The sequence below is a fragment of the Rhodnius prolixus genome, unplaced genomic scaffold (assembly GCF_049639745.1).
Source record: "Rhodnius prolixus isolate KJV_2025 unplaced genomic scaffold, Rpr scaffold_8, whole genome shotgun sequence".
NCBI lineage: Eukaryota > Metazoa > Arthropoda > Insecta > Hemiptera > Reduviidae > Rhodnius > Rhodnius prolixus.
Window position 1 is genome coordinate 10,718,927 of NW_027411593.1, and position 22,785 is coordinate 10,741,711.

Consider the following 22,785-nt stretch of genomic DNA (forward strand, 5'->3'; position numbering starts at 1 on the left):
CTTGTATTCTAAGTGCGTATTTATTGACAGCTGGCATTGCAATTAGGAGTACCGCCATTGGGCATGTCGGCAGTTTTTAAGTGATACTTACGATCCCAGCCATGTGTGCTTAAATATACGCACATGCAATTAAGTTTGCCCACTTGCTCTGGCCAGTAATTTCAAGCCCCGGTTTGTTGATTAAATTTCAGATGCACTAATATTCAGCCGGCCCGATATTTCTGCCGTACGAAACTAATAATATTTTTTTTTTTAAATTATTATTTTTTAATGAGTTCCAATTTAAATAAGCAACTTGGAATAATAATGATGTATGTGAACCATAATGATCGCTTAAACTTAATTAATTTATTTTTATTACCTCCATAAAATATTAAACCTTTATATGGAATTTTTTTATTACCTTTTTAATGAAAGATCCGTTCATGTTTTAAGATAAGAGACAAATAATTACGTTTCTGGTATTTTCATCCAATTATCCTTATCAACATCTGGAAGGTCAATTTTTGCTATATATTTGATGTCCGGCGACTACGTGGTATCCACAAACGGATGTTACATAGCTTCTTCCAGAAAATACTTTTCTTAAACTTGTGTTTCGCTTGTACATGTTGACGCCATTTAAAGCACAATGAAACAAGTACAGTAATCGCCCATTCGCTTCAGGCGGGACGTAATGACTTAACTCCTAAATTATGTGTCATGAACGGGGACAGAAGCTCAACTTTACTTTTATCATTTTGACTTTGTATTAGCTACACGCTGGACTAGAACTGGAGATCTCTCGCTAACTAGTCCCTAACTTATAGCCACTACAATCATGCCTGTCTCTCACTAACTTAATATGTTTAATTTTAATTGAGCATCGTTAAGAGAGCTAGGAAGCAGAACTGCGTACATCATCTGGGTTTTTAGATCATCTGTAAATTTGAAGCCATGTAATACTGACACCGGAAACATCAAAACCCAAATTGGAGAGGACTTAAAAAATACACCTTACAGCATTCGTTAATTAACCAGTAAAGCGCGTTTGACGTGAATACACGTCAAACCAAATCTCTGTTACGGTGCGTTCGACTTGTAACTATACTCGTTGTGAAAAATATAAAATTGCCATTAACTATAAAAACTCGAAATTTTAATGTAAATCGGAGGTAGTGGAAGTCAGCCAAATGATAAGTGGTTTGGTCTCCGCATTAGAGATTGGGAATTTCGCAAACTAATAGAAGCTCTCAAACCCTTGTGCAATGCCTGTTTTTACCTTGGATAGAGGTTCAGACCTCACTACAAGCATGATTTTATTTTGCACAGAATTCTAAAAGCTCTTTTCTTCCTTGTAAAAACTCTTGCGTCTCTAGTTAACTACAGCAATGCATACATGAAGAAGCGGTGCAAGATTTTGAATGAGCACAGAATACTCTGTAATCTCAAGCCCCACAGAGATTGCAGGAAATGTCGCTTGCAGTGACTGCTATGACGTTGTAAACTTTTGACCTGTGTTTGACATGTATACTCGTCATTGATTTTAATTCCGCACACTGTTTTTTTTTTTTTTTTTTTTTTAAACTAAATTCCACTCTTAACTGGTTAATAGGGATTTCCTAGTGATTCTTAAATTTATTCTGGGCGATTAAGACATCAGATCGAATGTACACAGCTACTAAAATTCTGCTCAAGTCTACCAATAAGACCAACACTAATTAATATAATCCACGATTGTGAATTAGACATAAAGTCAAGTGCTCGTTTTAAGTCTACAAATTTCTATCGTGATTTGAATCACAGATTAATAATTACATTTCCGCAAATACCAATTTTGCAAAAAGAAAAAAACACATTCTAAATTTAAAAGTAGCCAATCATATTAAAATAAAAATGGGATTTAAAAAAAAGTTCCTCTTAAAATTTTCAAATTTTCTTTGGATCTTTTCCAGAGGCGCGTCAAAAAACAGTTGCAATTACAACCTCTTGTACAATGGGTACACCAAATTAATAAGTTCCAGTGATTTTTACACTCTAATAAAATCCACGATAATGAAGGAAGATATCTAATAAAAGATAAAACAATTTAGAATGAGTAAAACAAAAAATAAAATCCATAATTTGAACAATTTTGTAGAAACCTGACCTTTTTAAACATTTAAGATAAACAATGTTACGATAAAAATAAATGTAAATTGATAAAATTTCTGGGCCAACTATTATCCCAGAGAAATATTGATAAAAAAATGAGTCAAACGGAAGTGGCGAAAAAATTACAAAATAATGTATTCCTTCTAAACTGCAAGGAAAAAAAAAGGAAGAATGCAAATATAATTCCTGTAATATATCTGGCTAGCAAATAGATAAATCTTGCTGTATAACTAAAAATAACCTACCCGTTTTGGTGGCGTGTTAGCCAACCATAGCTAACAAAATAATAATTTCAATGCAAATAAGTTATACTATAGTCGGATGAATATTAAAAGTGTGGCGCCCCAAGATAAACATCAGTTATCAACTTTCATCTCGGGGGGAAAAAAAATAATAAAAATAAATACCTAATAAATATGGGGGTAGAAAAATATACGAGTCTGAGATGTCTAAACAATCAAGAAATTTTTCAATTACCGCAATTTATGTTATCAAATTTACTGGCAAGTATTTGGCGCGAAAAATCAGTTATTTTCAGCGTTTATTCAGCTAAGGAGCATTTCCGCCTTAAGAGAAAACGTTAACCAATGATGTTAACGAGACTTAATTGAAATAAACTAGTAAAGCAAATTACAGGAAAGGGCTCGAGCTATTAAGATGATTGAGGTGTTGGGTTCGATTCCCGGAATAGACATTGAATGTTTTATATGAGAACTTTGTTGTGAAGTATGTTTGCTAGTCGCTTCCGCCCACGGCACCTAATTTGGTAGTTGAACGTAAGGTGTGCCTAAAGAAATAGGCACTACTTTACTTTACTTTTTTGTTTTATATATTTGTACATACATTTAAAGAGGTTTTTTCCTTCTAATAGTTGTAGAGAAGCAAGATAAAAATGTAGAAAACACAAAATTTAAAGCATCATGGTCCAAGCAGAAACCCAGGTAGCGTAATACGTTCCAAGTAAGGATGGGATTGAGTAAGAAAACATTGAGGCCCGTTTGACGCCTGAGCTTGAAAGTTATGCGGATGCTTTTGCTTTCATTAATTGTTATGCGCCAATGGGTGGCACCAGCTTTCTATTAGGCTGAGGTGCTCTTAAAGGAATTTGGAGGATTCGGTTGGTTCTGAGTGGGTAGAAAGGATAGTAGAATCGCCAGCATAGGTAGTGATTAAGGTGTTTGGTCTCAACGTGGAACCCAAACGCGAGACTCAAAAGACAACAGCTGCATAAAAGGTACGGGCAAACTAAGACGCATGATCGGACCTGAATCTAAGCACACCCAACAAACTAAGACTTTTCTTAAACCCATCTGGACTTACGGATCAGAGCTGTGGGGCTCAACTAAACCCTCCAATATCTCCCGCATCCAATCCTTCCAATCAAAAGTCCTTCGCCGCCTTGTTAATGCTCCAAATTATATCACTAACCTCATCCTTCACCAAGACCTAAATATACCTTTTTTCACAGAATCTATCCATTCACGATTCCTCCATTTCCACAAAAGCCTATCCTGCAATTTAGCAGTGAGAAATCTTTCCTCATCCTGATAAACCACCACGACATTGGCCTCGTGATCTCCTATCCTAGATAATTCCATTCCACTAAAACTTCCCGAGACTGCCAGCACTGGCTGATTTCTCTCTTCCTGAATACCGTATGGTTGCATCGGCTATTCCGGGCAGCATTCGCAACATGTATTCTAGTATAATCTGTACACACTTTGCCTGATGTATTAATTTTTTATACAGGTGGTAACAACATTACATATATATTAAATTAAAAAAAAGTACCTTTGGGTTTCTTTTTCGAGCCAATCAACTAGTTCTTTGGAATTACTTAGTTTACCCCAGTTAGCTATTGTAATTTAAGCTCGTTCCTAAGTTAGTGTTAATGCTAGCCATTGAACCCTTAGACAGTAATCCTATCTTTTATTCTATATAGCTCTTCAGCCTCCCTAATCAAGTCTAATTATCCGTTCGTGTCTATAAATTAATAGTTACTTAAATCTCCTTTTTAGAGCTGTATTCATCGAAAACAACTTTGTCTGCAGATAACCACACACCTAAACTGTCACACAGAGCCATTAAACTTTTCTTGTCACTTTATAGTTTGTTTAACATTTTTACTTTTGTAACAGGCACTATAATCAAAACTACTTTATTATCGGTACACGCTGATCGCTCATGTAACTTCATGTGAGAACGAACTTTGTCCCAGTAATACACTCCTTAGTCTAAAGAACTTTTTTCAATATTTACAAAACAAAGAAACCGCTCCTTACTTCCAAATGAAAGATAAAAAACAATACAGCCTCGTAATATAAGCTTTTTTTTATTAGTTAATAATTCAGTCTGTCCGAACGAAGATGATCAAGTGATTGAATCGTTTTCAGTCATCCCATGATGCACTGTTAATGTCATATTGTACTTTTTTTTGGGTCATCTCACATGGTGTTTTCAGAGCCAATTGAAATTCTCGTTCGCAATTATACCATGCCATGCCAAGTGCCACGCCCACTCCAAGGTATATAGGCCAAGTGGAGCCGAAAAAGGTTTTCTTTGCTGCAACGATGTATAATAATCAATTAAATAAGTAAGTTAAAACTTGAAGCTTTAACAAGAGTACTTTTTTTAAGAGAATCTATAAAGGAATCCTTCTTTTTGTTACAATTAATTTATTAAACAAGATTATTAGCGCAATATTGCGGACAAAGTCAGCAACATCTATGTACTAAAATCTATAGCAGAGCTAGCAAAGAAATATGAATGTATTTAAAAGTTATAGAATGAATGCAAGAAAATGATCAGAGAAGGATTACGTGATTTTAATTTCGGTTAAGCTGTAAGGATGGCAGGAATATAGAGTACTGATCCATCCAATAGTTGTAAGGTTTATGTAAATAGTTGTATATAGTAGAGAGATGAATGTGTGAAGCGAATGTATTTATAAGTAAGAATGGAGAGTGAGTGTTATTCTAGTGATAGTGTTCTACCCAAGTGTATAGTGTATAGTGTAAATATGTACGAGGGTCGTTTGAAAAGTCCGTGCAAAAATAAAAACTACTTAATTTTTTGGGGTAAACCTTTTTTATTTTTCAACATAGTCTCCTTTTAGGCTTATACACTTCGTCCAACGCTGCTCTAGTTTGTTGATCCCTTCCGAATAATAGGATTTGTCCAAGTCTCAAAAAATAGCCATTCGTTTCTGCAATCACCTCCTCGTTTGAATAAAATCTTTTTCCCGCCAGCCATTTCTTCATATTGGGGAACAAATAATAGTCCGAGGGAGCCAAGTCTGGAGAATAGGGGGGATGTGAAACGAGTTGGAACCCTATTTCCATTAATTTTGCGACCACAACTGCTGAGGTGTGAGCTGGTGCGTTGTCGTGATGGAAAAAGGACTTTTTTGTGGGCCAATCGTGGGCGTTTTTCTTGCAGCTCGGTTTTCAAATGGTCCAATAACGATGAATAATATGCACCTGTAATAGTTTTACCCTTTTCCAGATAGTCGATGAGGATTATTCCTTGCGAATCCCAAAAGACAGTCGCCATAATCTTTCCGGCCGAAGGAACGGTCTTCGCCTTTTTTGGCGCAGATTCCCCCTTGGTAACCCATTGTTTAGATTGTTATTTGGTCCTAGGAGTGTAGTGATGTATCCATGTTTCATCCACAGTGACGAAACGACGCTTAAAGTCCTGCGGATTCTTCTGAAACAGCTGCAAACCGTACTTGCAACACTTCACACGATTTCGTTTTTGGTCAAGCGTGAGCAATCGCGGCACCCATCTTGCGGATAGCTTTGTCATGTCCAAATGTTGATGCAAAATATTATGTACCCGTTCATTCGAGATGCCCACAGCACTAGCAATCTCACGCTCCTTCACTCTTCTGTCATCCATCACCATATCATGGATTTTTATCAATGATTTCTGGAGTAGTAACCTCAACAGGGCGTCCAGAACGTTCAGCGTCACTTGTGCCCATATGGCCAGGATATTCTCCCAATAAATTTATATTTTCTTCATTTTCAAATAGTTTTTATTTCTATTAAATAAACAGCCATATTGACTGATTTGTAGGCAGTGCTCTAGTAACCTATTTTGGCAGCACCCTCATTTCATTGAAAACTATTAATGAATGACACTCTCTTTGTCTCCTTAGCAACCTTCCGTCGATTTCAGGCGGTAACTTGTCACTATACTTAAAGCCAGTTAAATCACGATGGCTGTTTAGTAAAACTGTACATTATACTGAAACGACATGCTAGAGGGCTCACCTCTATTCCCCAGAAATGCTGTAGAATTTTTTTTATTGACTGAATTAAAAGTTATCTAGTCAATCAACAAATCGACGTCAAGAGAAAAATAATGGCTATCTGTAAATTTCATAAAAACTATTAGAGAATTCTAGTACTGTCCAGATAATTCTGGAGTTAGCGGAATGTGCTCTGGAACAGAGACTAAGTTGCATCAGCCCGCTGCCAATCTGCTCTGAATCCAATGGAATTCCTGTTTTACTAATAATAATAATATTTTTTGTTTTACTAATAAAAATAACTTATTGCCAAGACTGAACTTAAAATCAATAGTAATTTTTATTTTACTAGAACTTACTTCGTGAAAAGAAAAACTTTGATCCGATGTATCCAAGGGAACCAGCTGCAACTGATATATGCAGATTTTTAGATATGACGTCAGAATTAATTATCATTTATTATTTATTAGTGGTAATCTCCTACGTAATCTACGTAATCTCTAATTTATTCTGGGGAAATTTATAAAATAATCCCTACAAATTCTGGTAGAATTATAAATATTATATTATAAATTTCCTTAAAATATTAAATAAAAAATTACGGATATCAATTATTTTACCGCGTCATAATTAAAATAAACTAATTAAGCAAATAAGAGGAAGGGGCTCAAGCTATTAAGATGATTTTGGTATTGGGTTCGATTCCCGGACTAAACTGTGAATTTATATTTAATTGTTGTTAATTATTTTTGGTGACTGATTCATAGTTTCAATAGGATGAAAAAATAATTGCCATTTCAGTCGTGATACATTTATTCTGCCGAGCTTTCGACTTAGGGACTAGGTCATCTTCAGGACTAGTTTACAAAGTAATATTTTTACATTACAAGGTTGGTGTCTTCTGTCTTGTCTGTTCATTCATGGACACTAATGGCAATTATTTATATTTAATGGTTTATATGAGTAATTTATTGTAAAGTCACCTGATAAGTAGGTACTACTCCATTTTTTCTGCAATGATTAATGAACGATTTTTACGTGGTTACTTGAGCCAGATGAGACCAATTACCCCATAATTCATCCAGAATCTTGAGCGAAGTTCTAGGAAGAGCGATAGAAAACCTGACAGTTATAGATACCAACTAATTCCCAACTACGCCAACTCACAACTCCTAGCAATGCTCTTTCTGGACCTTCTGAAGACAGTATTCTGAAAGTGGATGGTTGCATTCTGGTCATCAAGTGATTCTAATAACCCAGTCTCTACAGGAAAGAGCGAGGTTCTAGGAAGAGCGATAGAAAACCTGACAGTTACAGATACCAACTAATTCCCAACAACGCCAACTCACATCTCCTAGCACTGCTCTTTCTGGACATTCTGAAGACAGTATTCTGAAAGTGGATGGTTGTAATTCTGTTCATCAAGTGATTGTAACAGACCAGTTTCTACAGGAAAGCCGCTAAGACTAACCAATACTTGATGTTCCCTCAGAAGTTCTTAGAATAGTTTCGCCAAATTAAGAAAGAACGAGGCTCTCCCCGGGAGTTTTAGAAAAAAGGACGGAATATTAGGAATAACTATTCTCTGGTGTCTAATCCTTCTCAAGATATTCTGCAGCTCCCTCCGTAGATATTCTAAAGATGACAACTCAATGTAAGAAGTTGGCTTACGCTGTCTCGCCTTTAAACGAATTTTCTTACAAAAATTAAGTAATTAAATGTTTTAGATCTTAAGTAAATCCATTGCAATTAAACGGGAAATCGTAAGATTACCACAAACTATTTTTTAAAATGATATTTCCGATTAAACAAATTTCTTCGGCAGAAATTTTAGAAAAAACAATTTACGCCCCTTTATTCTATGAGGGGACTGTACCTATACTCCTTGTCTGGCACTTCAGAAACTAGCGTAAACTACACTTCAACCTTAGAAGTGCCCTTATTCGAATTTATCCCAGATCAATGTTTTAAATAGAATGCAGAAGATCAATCATGAGTACAATGCTTGCAAAAAATTTTTGAAGCCATTTTTGGGAGAAAAAAAGAGGAAAATTCGCTCAAAATAGGTATCTACTTACGGTTGCTGGGGGGTTATTGATGCAAGATACCGATTGGTCCCTTGTTTCAGCCCGCTTTTTTTAATTTTTGAGATATCTTGTTTACAGGCACAAACATAACCATTTTCCAAAAACGTTTTTTTGGGGGGCTTTTGGTCAAAACTCGATATTGAAAATATGACATAGGATATAAATTTTATTAAAGTAAAAAATATATAAGATTAGAATTATAAAAATCGATTGGAACATATTTTTTTACCCGTAGATTTATCATTTTCATCTAACCCTTCTTTCATCTTGCCCAGTATGATGTAATTCTAGAATAAAAGTGAAAAGTAGAACGTTTGGCTGGAGTAAATCTTTATGAAAGTACCAACACCTCCCACTCCTATGAATAATAGGTGATCAGGATCGATGGAATTGATTTACCCCAAAGAACTGGAAGGTAATCCATAACAACGGTTAAAATGAGAGTACGAGAAGCATCACTTTATTATTCAGTTAAGTACGTACTTCCCATTTTATTTATGTAACTACAGTACATGAAATAAGTTTTGTATCATAAATAATAAAATGTGCCCCGTTATTTAATAAATAATAAGAATAATGAGGTAAATAAAATAATAAAGTTGTGGTCAATAGTAGCCCTCCTCTAGTGAATGCCAGCTCAATAGCAATAAAATAATTAAATACAAGAACAAAATCCTCAGGAATTTTGTAGCCGAATATTAATTTATTTATTTTTGAAGACGCGTCAACATCTGAGCTTTTTACAGTGCACTGCCGTTACAGGCAACACTATCCATCACCGGGCAGTGAGCTTTAAGGGCCAGCAGCTGGATTCGAAACCGCGATCTCCGCGTCGAAATCCAATATACGGTAACCTCTGAGCTAAACACTTTCTTGAGAAACCAAATATCATAATTTATAGTATAGAAATATAACTTACAATTATAAAATAAGAGATATGTTTTTCTAAAATCAATTTTTTAATGCAGACCAAATGTTTTACCTACTTTAGGCATCTACTGGTTTGAAAAGGGTGAATCAAAAAGGGCCTTTGAATGACACCAAAGAGGTTACCTCTCCACCCGTTAGACCATACTTCTTATCGAAGGGCTTATCACTACAAAGAGGCAAGAAAGTAATTCTTCTAAGGGCATAGATAACTTGCTGAAATTTACTTTAGATCAGTTGATTCTCCAAGTTTAAACCATTTTCTTGTTCCAAAAGTGGGTGATAGTACGGAATATTTCTGTGGGTAATAACTGGACCAGGATCTGACGGAGAGTAAAGCAATGTCGTCTGCTAAAGTATAAAGGATTGTTTTAGGGGTTGGTTAGCCTGTCTGCCTTGTGCACTGTGCATAAAGATACGGTCTAAGATGCTCCAACAAGGGGCGCAAGGTTCAGCTCTTTCGCAAGGAGAGGGAGAAGATCCAACCATCAAGGTTAGAGAGCTTCAACTTCAGGAGCAGCTCAAGCTACATAACGCGACGGTATTGGTCTGTTGTACCCTAAACCAACCTGATGATGAAATAACGTGTAGTAGCAAATATAATGAAATAAAATAAAATGGTGCAAAAATAGAAAAAGAAATAAAATTAGATTAAATTAATAAGATACAGGTACTGCGTCTTGCTAATTGCTCATTAAGTATAATTAAGGGTGCACTTAATAATGAAGTACGTGCAATTTAATGAATCTAATTTATTATAAAAGGATAAAATCATTAAACTAATTCCCACTTACCAGACTTAATCAAGGCATCATTGACACAACGATTCCAGCACCAATTCAATACATCTTCAGCAAATATTGGTCTAGACATTGTCTTGGTTCAGAACTGGAAAATAGAAAAAAAACTTATGTAAAACAAACTTTTATTAATGATAATGTGATTGGTTGTTGTATCAGCCATCTTTCTGCTAAATTCTGTGATAAACTCTTTGAAATCTTTGTAACGACTGAACAATGAAAAAAATTCTCATCATTTTTGAATTTTCTATAGCAAAGGAAATGTGTCGTCATAGAGTCGCAAACAAATGTTATTGAGATGAAAACAGCTTTACCTTGGTGCGCATGCTCTCTAAGAATAGAAATAGAAAAAGAAATGGTCTATTGAAAATGTGGTTGGGTTCGCAATGGTGGATTGTATCGTTGACTTTATTCTTCGAAAATAATCATGTTTTTTTTTTCTTTTCATGTTGCTGATCGATTCCGGATATTTTTCCATCATCAGAGCTTCATTCATCAGAGAATCTGACATCCACTAGGTTTCTGCACAGACTACACTTGTTGACTGAGTAAGGGAGGTTATAATATGAGCTGTAAGGTTACTGTATCCTCATGTATCATGCTGTAACATCCCACACTTAGTCAGAGTGTAGTTTGTTTTTTTTTACAGGAAAATAGAGGAACTTAGATTTTCCACACCAGTCTGTAATGAAGGAATAAAATCCACGATGTAGCTGACCTAATTTGGGTAACAAACAAATTTTGTCAAATTTAAGAAAACATTAAAATTAAACACGCATATTAACCATAATTATGTGAAAATAGAATAGGGAAAGACGAATTAGACGTGGTTTAGCAGGTGGTAGAAGAGGTGGATTAAAAGACAGATTTTAAAAAAGATGTTTTAAATGGATGAAGCACAGAAAAAGAAGGATTTGATTGTTTGTGAAAAGGAATTAATTAAGAATAGAAGAACGCCACAAGGTATGACGGTAATGGATAGAGGATTTGAAGCAGAGGATGTAAGAAGGTCTTCGGCATACTATTGTGGCATATTGGAACGGGACTTCAACGAACTATTGACAATGGGATCAGCTAACTTCACCAGAGTATGACTGATTGATCATCACTCAGAGATGCAACCACACATAGGTTGCTGGTATCTACACAGTCTAGCATCATGTCAGCCTAAAGACTTGGCAATATGAAGAACTTTCAGATTCTGTTTTATGTAATGAGAATAACTTAAAAATGAAAAAAAAAACCAGTCACAAACAGTCAATGCTCTCTAAATATGTATGTAAATATGTGGAACCTCTGGAAATGTTGACTTGATCGCCATTCTATACTTACTACAAGAAATAAGAGGAAGAAAAACATTTCAGTTTACAGCGAGGTTATTCTTTATTTTGTAATTAATTCATCCGTATATTAAAAGACCATTTCCTGCTTTATATCAAAATTTTAGGGAATTTTAAAAGCTTAAAGAAACTGGAAGCCAAAGAAAATGATAAATAAATGGCCACCAGTCAATTCAAATGAAATTGAGTGAAAAAGAATGGAAATTGATCTACGAACAACTTTGTTTAAAAAGTTAATTAATTTTGAATAATGTAAAAGAAAAAATGTATCTCTTACAATAAAATTCGTTTTATGTTTTTTTGATAACCAAAATTACCTTGTGATAACAATCAAATTACATTTTGGTCTTTCTCTGATTACGCAAGGAAGAAAGCATCGCGAAGTAGTGACCCGCAATGCAGAAAGATTGGGGGACTGCAGAACTGACAGAGTTAGATGCGAAGGTTACAAACCTGCTCGCCAGCTGAAATTGTTGTTTTTTAATGTGATGGATAAAATACAGCTAGAAATTTTGTTCGAATAAAAATTATCGACCAAACAAGTGCGTAATGTAAATTAAGTGTTTAGAAAGAATCATAAGACGCATTTACGAAATAATCTGATTGCAAAATGCATCCTAGTATTTATCAACTCATACATCTTTTCTTTTTTTTTCATAATACATAAGAAATAGTAGCGTACATTATACTGAAGTGGCATATTAGAGGTAAGTCCACTAACACTCCTCATTAAGCAGAGCTATAGAGCTGTTAATCTTTCCAAATATGCATCCAATTTTTTTTTTGGGATTCACTGGATCTCGTAATGAATCTTTCTTCTAATTACCCAATTAAGAAAATGTGGCCAGCACGCATTTCTTAATTAGAAAGTGAAAGAATTAAGCATGAAAGTAATTAACATCTCCAACAACATTAAAAGAGCTTTAAGACTTTGAGAGAATGCTGTACACTTTACTTTAGTTGGTTTAACTTCAATTGAAGAACATGTTTAAGACACTATTGAACTATTTTCTGTTACAACTTTTAGCAACAATCATAGAATCAACAGAGAAGATAATTGTTTAAACTTGAATGCCATTCTATTAGAATTGTTTCTTTAGCTACATTGTTTGGCAAGTTCATTTATCAAATTTTATACTTAAGAAATTACGCACTGAAAACTTGTTCTAAGGTCCTTTTGGCCAGATTAATCAAATTTATGTCATTGTAGCAATGCTTTTGGGCTTTCTCAAATCTGCCCAACATCTGTTATAATTAGAGCTTCCCTTGAAATCAATACCCATGCCAATGATGATGACAACAAGCGAAAATGGCCGTGCTGCTGGATACTGAGTGAAAGATGAACCAGCCGAGAATATAAGGGAATCACTGGTGCTGTCACTGCCTATTGTCTATTACAAATATACTATTAAACCTTGACTTTACTGGCCATTAGAACCGTAGGTAGAATGATTTTATGCAAAAACCAAAATACATTATTTTGATAATTTATTTTACGTTTCACCAACAACTACGGTTAGTGAATGATTGCAGAATATGTTTTATATCAAGTATGATGTGCCTAATCTTTGTTTAATTGAAGAATTTTGTCGGGATAAAACAACGAAATTTAAAAAAAAAAAATTTGTAAAATATTTTATTGCATAAGTTGATTCTTTATGAAATACCTACGGAGGAAAAAATAGTAAAAAAATTCTAAACTATTGTTTTAATGGAAATATAAGGCATTAAAAATCCTAATGGCGGATCGAAGAAGGGTCTAGTGGGCGTGTACACTGGCCAATAGAAACCACACTCAATTACACGCCCACATACCACTTCTACGTTCCGCCATTAAGACTTTTTAGGCCAAATATTCGTACGAAAAATGTACTCTAGAATTTTTTCACTATTTTTTCCCCCATAGGTATTTGATAAAGAATGATTTTATGCAAAAACAAAAATACATTATTTTGATAATTTAATTTACGTTTCACCAACAACTACGGTTAGTGAATGATTGCAGAATATGTTTTATTTTGATTATGATGTACCTAATTTTGATTTGATCGAAGAATTTTGACGGAATAAATCAGTTAAGTTAAAAATTACTTAATTTTTGTAATGAAAATTTTTATTGCATAAGTTGATTCTTTATGAAATACCTACGGAGGAAAAAATAGTGAAAAAATTCTAAAGTATTGTTTAAGGAGAAATATTACGCTTTAAAAATCTTAATGGCGGGTGGAAGAAGAGCCAAGTGGGCGTGTATACTGGCCAATAGAATTGTAGGTAGGTGGGGGAATATCAGTTTCAACTACACGCCCACATACCACTTCCATGTTCCGCCATTAAGACTTTTTAGGCCAAATATTCGTACGAAAATTGTACTCTAGAATTTTTTCACTATTTTTTCCCCCATAGGTATTTGATAAAGAATGATTTTATGCAAAAATAAAAATAAATTATTTTGATAATTTATTTTACGTTTCACCATCAACTACGGTTAGTGAATGATTGCAGAATATGTTTTATTTTGATTATGATGTACCTAATTTCGATTTGATTGAAGAATTTTGTCGGAATAAATCAGTTAAGTTAAAAATTACTTAATTTTTGTAATGAAAATTTTTATTGTATAAGTCGATTCATTATGAAATACCTACGGAGGAATAAATAGTAAAAAAATTCTAAACTATTGTTTTAATGGAAATATTAAGCATTAAAAATCCTAATGGCGGATCGAAGAAGGGTCTAGTGGGCGTGTACAATGGCCAATAGAATTGTAGGTAGGTGGGGGAATTCCAGTTTCAATTACACGCCCACCTACCACTTCTACGTTCCACCATTATGACTTTTGAGGCCAAATATTCAAATCAAAAATGTACTCTAGAATTTTTTCACTATTTTTTCCCCCATAGGTATTTGATAAAGAATGATTTTATGCAAAAACAAAAATACATTATTTTGATAATTTATATTACGTTTCACCAACAACTACGGTTAGTGAATGATTGCAGAATATGTTTTATATCAAGTATGATGTGCCTAATCTTTGTTTAATTGAAGAATTTTGACGGAATAAAACAGTTAAGTATTTTCCATGAATCAACTCAGTAACTTTAACTGCTACGAGCAATACAAGTTCCTCACTAAGTGTAAAAGTTTTTTTTTTCGCTTTTGCTGATAAAAAAGATGTTTCGTAAGATGCTGATAAGTATTTTCCTGGATTGTAGCTTATTTATCAAAGCTTAGTTCTTTTTTTGAATCTCTCAAAAGGCTTTCACAATATTCGACTGTTTTATTTGAGTGGGTAGGATGCTGCGTTTCAAAATGCCTTTTTAATTTTGTGGGCTCCATGCTCTCATTAGCCAAAGTTTCGTTGCAGATTAAACAAAGCGGTTGCTGCTTATCGTGATAATTATTAACAGTAAACCCGTATTGCAGAAATGATTCATTGTGTGTTCTTTTTTTTTTAGACGAATCTGGACTTTCGTTCGCGAGTTACCAAAAATAAACCAATAAAACTTGTTTATTCTATTTACTTATCACTAAAATGTTAATAAGTGAATTATGATAATAAGCGATTTATTGTTTAAGAATAACTGCCACAGAGAATCGGAGAAACGTTACAACAGATTACTGAAGAAGATTATAAAAGGAAGCGATGTGAATTAGTTGTTAGAAGTTTATATATTGTGATAAAGTGGTTTATAAAGGCATTGTGTTATTATTAATTAAAACTTATTTGATACTTGGCGTACCCTTTAACTATTACAAGAGAAGGGTGCAGCAGTGCCGAGATCCCCAGGAGACGGCCGTGCGGGAGGTAGCTAGCTGATGTCGCCTTATTATAAAGGTAAGCGATACCTCAGATATTACATTATTAAAGCCAAACCTGACCTCCTTTCTACACCACGACATCTTGAACTTAATACCTAATAGAAAGGGCTAAGAGATATACTTAAGTTTAGAGTTAGATTACATTCAAGTATAGAATTACAGTTAATAGTCTTGTATCTAAGTCCTGGTTAAAGAAATAAATATTATAAGCTTGAAAACAATATTTGATTGTGTGAAATCGTAATAAAAAAGACAATGATCCAATTATTCTGAAAGAAAGAAAGAATATTGCCAATTTCAGTCAAAATTCTTTCGCCAATCTCTCGACCTAGGGCTAGGTGAAATTTTAACAAATTACGTTTTAACAATTGTAAAATGAATGGTAATACACCAACACATAACACAAAGTTTAAGCCCCATCACTAATTTAGGGGTCTCGTTATCTTCAATGTAAAATTAAAAATTGTTAACATATCACATCTCTCTTTCTAGCAAGGAAGTTAAGTATATAAGATAATAATGTGCACAGATGTGGGAAACATTTCCGATAGTTACAATTCAAACATCAATATATTTCGGTAAAACTGAAGATTAATTGGATGAAACCCAAACTTAAAATCCAAAATACTTTGTAACTTGTAAATATACAAGTAATCCAATTCACAAATTATTAACATAGACTAGAACGATTCAGCCCACACCGAATTTCCTGGTTATTGCTTATATCTATTGATTAAGATAAGGGTAAAGCAGAGATGGTGACAAAATATACAGCTGACAAGGAATTTATCGATTGCAACATCGATTGTTTCCGGGCTGTGGAACGTTGCTTTAAAATATTATAATGTACATTAATTTGATGTTAAAAAATAGCAGACATGATTATTAATCAAATTATGTATTTGTAAAGCTCCAGCAGTTACTCAAGTCCGTTACCTAGGACTCGACCTTGACAAACGATTGACTTGGAACCCTCACATTCGACTGAAACCAACTGAATTGAAACACAGATACAGAATACTAAAGAAACTATTAGACAAACGAGAACTATACAACACTCTGCTAGCTTCAGTATGGATTTATGGACTTACACATATGGATTTACTTAACCTCAATCGCATTCAATCTTTACAATCAATGTACCATAGGCAATACTTCCTTTTACAACTCTCAAAGCTCACCACTATCTATAGGCATAGTTAAAAATTCCCTTAATTTCCGCCGTAAAGCGAAATTCCATTCCAAACTATCCACCCATTTGAGAATCCGATTATCTAAGCTCTCTCAATCTCAAACATTTTCCACAATCCCTCTACGAACGTCTGAGGCGATAAAAACCTGATGTCAGCTATCCAGAGAAGCAGTAGCACTTCCTTAACGCCTTGATGTGTCTATTGCTGGATGACAAAGCTGGCCTCCGTTCATAAAGTGAAGCCCTAATCCAACTGCACACAACTTAGATGCATTTCATCTTTTGTTCTCTCTAAATAATGTTTCGCCCATCATGCTACATCGATGATGCTATGCGAGTTCGAGTCTTCTAAATTCAACAATCAAATAAATTGTTTTACTAAATAGTATTTGTTCATTTATTTACCTAACAATGTTATTTATGCAACTTAGAATTTCTATTTTAAACAAAAGTGACCTTTTCAAAGTTGCGATTAAAAGTGCAACAAGAATACAGATAAAGCAAGGTAGAGGTCCAAGGGATGAATCTCTCGCCCTGTCCACGCTATAACTGCGTAGCTGTTGCTCCTCTAAAAACAGTGATTATCAAAAATTAAAATGATAATGCACTGCATAAAAGGAGTGGGTGGTTTTAAAGGGCTAGAAGGGCAACTTCCCCAACGGCGGTAAGGGACGTCCGGTCCTCCGCTTCTTTCCTGCTTCCTCTCTATTTTAATTAAGTGTTCCCTGGTGTTCCCCCCCTGGGGCTATAATTTCTCTTCCTAAAGATTTTTACTGAAGCTGTAATAATTAATAACTGTTTAGTTTTTAGCTCAGTGCAAACATTTAAATTTTTTATTACTTTTTCTTACTCCTTCATAAAAGGAATTATCGCGATCGTGCGAATTTCCAGTTGAGTTTTCACTTAAAATGTACGTTTTATAATCAAGTTAGATATGCAAAAGAAATATTCTGGCTAAAATCAGTCAAAGTTAGATAGATAACGGGAACAATGCTGTCCGAAATGAGATCAAGACTTGAAAGTACTACGTATGAGCAATAGTAGTGTTCCCAAGTGAGCTGAAAGCAAGGGCTGCTTCGACTGACCAAGAGCCCAACCATCAGCTACATAATTCTGAAAGGGTTTTGTAATGAAAAATGCTGATACAAATTATTTATCGGCCTCAAATGTATGTACATACGAGGTCTGTAAATTAAGTGATGAGACTAATTTTTTAAAAAATTTTTATCCAAAAAGAATTACAGTTCTATATTGTCACCTTCAAAATAACTTCCTTCTGAAGCCACACAGCGCTGGAGACGTTTCTTCCACTCCTCATAGCAGTGCTCGAACTCCAATACTGGAATAGCCTTCAGCTGGTCGGTTACAGCCGTTTGAATGTTTCCAACTGTCCCAAAATGAGTTCCCTTTAGGTGAGTTCTCAACTTCGGGAAGAGAATAAAGTCACAAGGACTCAAGTCAGGCGAATAAGGAGGCTGAGGAGCCACAGGAATGTTTTTCACTGGCCAAAAACTCTAGTTTATTGAAATTTCTGTGTGACAAGGAGCATTATCGTGATGCAACACCCACTTGTTCTTGATGTTTGGTCTCACACGAATGGACCCTTTTTCCAAGTTTTTCAAGAACCTCTCGGTAAAAGTGTTGATTCACCGTTTGACCTTGAGGCAGAAACTCTTTGTGGACGATTCCGTGGATATCGAAAAAACAAATCAGCATGAATTGGATCTTCGACTTCGCCATTATCGCTTTTTTGGGCCTTGTCACACAGCAATTTCATTAATCGAGTTTTTGGCCAGTAAAAACAGTCCTGTGGCTCCTCAGCCTCCTTATTCGCCTGACTGGAGCCCTTGGGACTTTTTTCTCTTCCCGAAGTTGAAAAATAACCTCAAGGGAACTCATTTTGAGACAGTCGAAAACATTCAAACGGCTGTAACCGACCAGCTGAAGGCTATTCCAGTATCGGAGTTCGAGCACTGCTATGAGGAGTGGAAGAAACGTCTCCAGCGCTGTGTAGCTTCAGAAGGAAGTTATTTTAAAGGTGACAATATAGAATTGTAATTCTTTTTGAATAAAAAAATCAGTCTCATTACTTAATTTACAGACCTCGTATAAGAGGGTGATCCATTTAAAACGCACCAATCGCCAATAACTTTTTAGGAAAGCGGAAATCCGGAAAAACTCAATAAATATATGTTTTTTCGGTCAAGTTTTCAAATTTTCCACCCTCGATGCTGTATCTTCATTTTTGGCGGATTTACGGCCAAAAAAACTGGATTTGACAATGATTATGAAAACTACATAAAACATTTTGAAAAATGACGTTAACCCCGTTTTGATATCCCTAATATTTGTCCAGATATTTAAGATCAAAGTTACAATTTTATCTTATTCGTGATCGGTTTTCAATATTAATTTTCCACCAGAAATACACCGTATTTTGGAGAGGTCCTCTGACTGCAAAAAAAGTTATTTGTGCCACAAAGAACAAAAATAATAATAATTGAAGATTTTAAAAAAATGTAGTGTAATGCAATAGTTGTGGGAGAATCAGGATAAATTTGTTTTATCATCAAATAAAAGCAACCATCACATCACTTTAATGTTCGAGTATCCCGTATGCAAGACTTCTTGACCTATGATTACAGTAAGGATTCAGAATAGCAGCTAGAATTATTAATTAGGCAGATTTTACAATCAAATTAGGTGCCGTGGACGGAGGCGATTAGCTAACTATACTTTACTGTGAATTTCTCATATAAACCATTGGGAATTAAAACTGTCCGGTAGGACAGTTGTATAAGGGTTGACCATCAAAAACTGCACGAAAAAGTGTAACGTTGAAAAACACCCAACTTTGACAATTTTTTTCTATTTTTCTATAAAAGATAAAATTCCCAAATTTTCTTTAAATCTTACTCCAAATTCTCCTTTATAACTATAATTTTTTTGCAACCACCCAGATCTAATAGGTTTCGAGAAAAAAGTTGCCGAAAATGAGCAAAAACGGCTTTTTCAAAAAATGTTCTTGTTCTTGTTCTTCTTCTTCTTGTTCTTGTTCTTGTTGTTACCTTTTTTGTAAACAACGTAGCGCCTAAACGCGTGAACCGATTTTCATGAATGAGGTGTCATTCGATTCGGAACTTTATGTAGATGTGCCTTTTGGGGGTCTCGGCCCTGTACATCGAATGGGAGAGGAGTTAGCCCCCTTTATGTAAGGCCCCCTCCAAAATTATTATTACTAATTACTCTGTAAATCTTGGCCCTATTTTGATAAAATTTGGTAGGATGATAGGGTTAGGGCTCCCCTACCTAACAATAAAGCGACGATCTGCTCTTACACTTGTTAAGGGGAAGTATAGCAATCGTTTCAAATTATCGACACGTGAGCCGATTTTCATGACTGGAGTGTCAATCGAAATTTTGTACAGATTTGTACTTTAAAAGTCTCGACGCTATGCCTCATAAGGAGGGGAGTTTGCCCCACCCAAATAAGGCCCTTTCTAAAACTATTATTACCAATATTTCTACAAAGCTTAACCCGATTTTGATAAAATTTAGCACGAAGAAGTGATTAAAGCTCCTCTACGTGGCTGTGAAGTGCCATCATGCTCTTACACCTACTAAGAGGAAGTACTGCAATCGTTAAAATTATCAATGAGTGAACCGATTTACATCAATGAATTGTCGTTCGATTCAAAATCTTTGCCTTTTAGAAAGAAGTACTGTAATCGCAGTTTATTTTTCTTGCTCCTCTTAAAAGGAAGTACTGAAATCGCAGTTTAATTTTGCTATTTACGTACAAATACCTTCCTATTTTATATAAAAAGGCTTTCTCAAAAAAATTGTTATTGAGGATGGTTTGGGGACCGCAACTATAACCATTCTTTAAAAAGATCTCTCCAGTGGTAGTTACGGTTCCGATTTAACACCTTATCAGGTTATAATGATAGAATAGCTTATTCCAAATTTAAAAAAAATCCAATCTGTAAAGCAGATATGTAACTTTGCTAATAGACAAAAAGGAAAATCTGTCCAAAAGGTACAAAAATCTCCTTAACAAAAACTTACAGTTTAAAAAGTTAAGTATAAGGGTTGATTAAACGCCAAAAGGTACACAAATCAGCAAGTACCCAACATTTCATTAATACTTCATTGATATTATTTAAGTAATTTTACCGCATTAATTTTCATTAATATTTTTTAAGAATTTATTAGATGTCACATACCCTTATGCTGGCCAGTTCATTCATAATAGTTATAATTGTGATAAAATGTATATTATATCTTCGTATAAATAGGTACTTTATTTTAACTCTATTCCAAATTATTCTTCTGATTCTGAAGTTGTCACATATACATGCATGTTAAATTAGAAAAAGACAAATTTAGAGTCGGCTACTGTTTAAATTTGAATCACGGAGGATTTAAAGCAATATTTCAGTCTTGAATTCGTCTTACCGAAATATTCGTGAGGACAAATAACACACAGTTAATAACAAGTAGATTATTCAACATTATTTATTCATTTCTCAATTGTAATTTAATTTAGTTCCCCTAATTTTACTTATGGTAAAATACTGGAATAATTAGCTGTCCTAAAAATATGCATATCTTATTTATTTTATATTACATATACACAACATTGTGGGAAGAACACCTAGATGGAGAATGTAATTGAAGAAAACTATATTATTTGCGATAAAGCCAGATAATTATTACCTATTACTATAAACGTTTGACTACTTCATAAAATAACAATTACTTTAATCGAAGAATGAACTTAAACCGACGATTTTTATTTAAAAATAAAAATAAATAAAATCATTGATGTATGTTGGTGTGAGCAATTTTTTAAAAAAGTTTATGAATTTTTTAGCCTCATATTTTTTTATTTTTTATAACGTTTTCTTTTTCACCTGTAATCAATAGTTTGATTATTATAGATAAATAGATATTACAGTCAATCTAAGTTAAATGGTGTGCTACTTGAACAAATATTTTGTAGATGAAAATGGCCAGCATAAGGGTATGTGACATCTAATAAATTCTTAAAAAATATTAATGAAAATTAATGCGGTAAAATTACTTAAATAATATCAATGAAGTATTAATGAAATGTTGGGTACTTGCTGATTTGTGTACCTTTTGGCGTTTAATCAACCCTTATACTTAACTTTTTAAACTGTAAGTTTTTGTTAAGGAGATATAGACTAGTACCGCAGTACATCTCAGCTTTGCAGGTCTAGCCTATAACCACTCGGCTACCGTGGCGATTAGCTAACTATACATTACTGTAAATTTCTCGTATAAACCATTGGGAATATAGACTAGTACCGCAGTACATCTCAGCTTTGCAGGTCTAGCCTATAACCTCTCGGCTATCGTGGCGATTAGCTAACTATACATTACTGTAAATTTCTCGTATAAACCATTGGGAATATAGACTAGTACCGCAGTACATCTCAGCTTTGCAGGTCTAGCCTATAACCTCTCGGCTATCGTGGCGATTAGCTAACTATACATTACTGTAAATTTCTCGTATAAACCATTGGGAATATAGACTAGTACCGCAGTACATCTCAGCTTTGCGGGTCTAGCCTATAACCTCTCGGCTATCGTGGCGATTAGCTAACTATACATTACTGTAAATTTCTCGTATCATTGGGAATATAGACTAGTACCGCAGTACATCTCAGCTTTGTGGGTCTAGCCTATAACCGCTTGGTTACCGTGGCGATTAGCTAACTATACTTTACTGTGAATTTCTCATATAAACCATTGGGCATGTAGACTAGTACCGCAGTACATCTCAGCTTTGTGGGTCTAGCTAGCCTATAACCGCTTGGATACCGTGCCGTGGACGGAGGCGATTAGCTAACTATACTGTACTGTAAATTTCTCATATAAACCATTGGGAATGTTGACTAGTACCGCAGTACATGCCAGTGGGTCTGGCATCTAACACCGCTCGGCTACGTAGGCCTGAGTGTTTAGAGTTACTATTAATGTTTAAAGGAAATATAAAAAGAGCAATTTGAACCAGCTGTTAATTACATCTCGGCTTAATTCATGAAAATAACTATATTGGCTTTCATGATTTCCAAGTTGTTCAATACTGTAATTAACATAATGAAGGTGCTCAGCAGTTAATCGGCAAATAACACGCGAGTTAATTACTATAATTGTTATTTCTAAACTCATGTTGTTCCACTTAACTCTGAAAGAGACA

At 34.5% G+C, this 22,785-nt stretch overlaps 1 protein-coding gene across 6 annotated transcripts in view; it reads right to left on the reverse strand.

The window, feature by feature from the left end:
- Positions 1–4,446: 4,446 nt before the first annotated feature.
- Positions 4,447–22,785, reverse strand: part of LOC141450842 (MICOS complex subunit Mic10-like) — a 67,270-nt gene continuing 48,931 nt past the window's right edge. For 4 of the 6 annotated variants that reach the window (XM_074121687.1, XM_074121688.1, XM_074121689.1 and 1 more), the window contains 3 exons: positions 10,197–10,290; positions 6,748–6,798; positions 4,447–4,695 (listed from right to left, as the gene is read on the reverse strand). In XM_074121687.1, the coding sequence (XP_073977788.1) occupies positions 4,523–4,695; positions 6,748–6,798; positions 10,197–10,275 (303 nt within the window). In that variant the 5' untranslated portion in view covers positions 10,276–10,290 and the 3' untranslated portion in view covers positions 4,447–4,522. The remainder of the gene's footprint in view (positions 4,696–6,747; positions 6,799–10,196; positions 10,291–22,785) is intronic. The other 2 variants (XM_074121691.1, XM_074121690.1) reach the window with 1 other exon arrangement.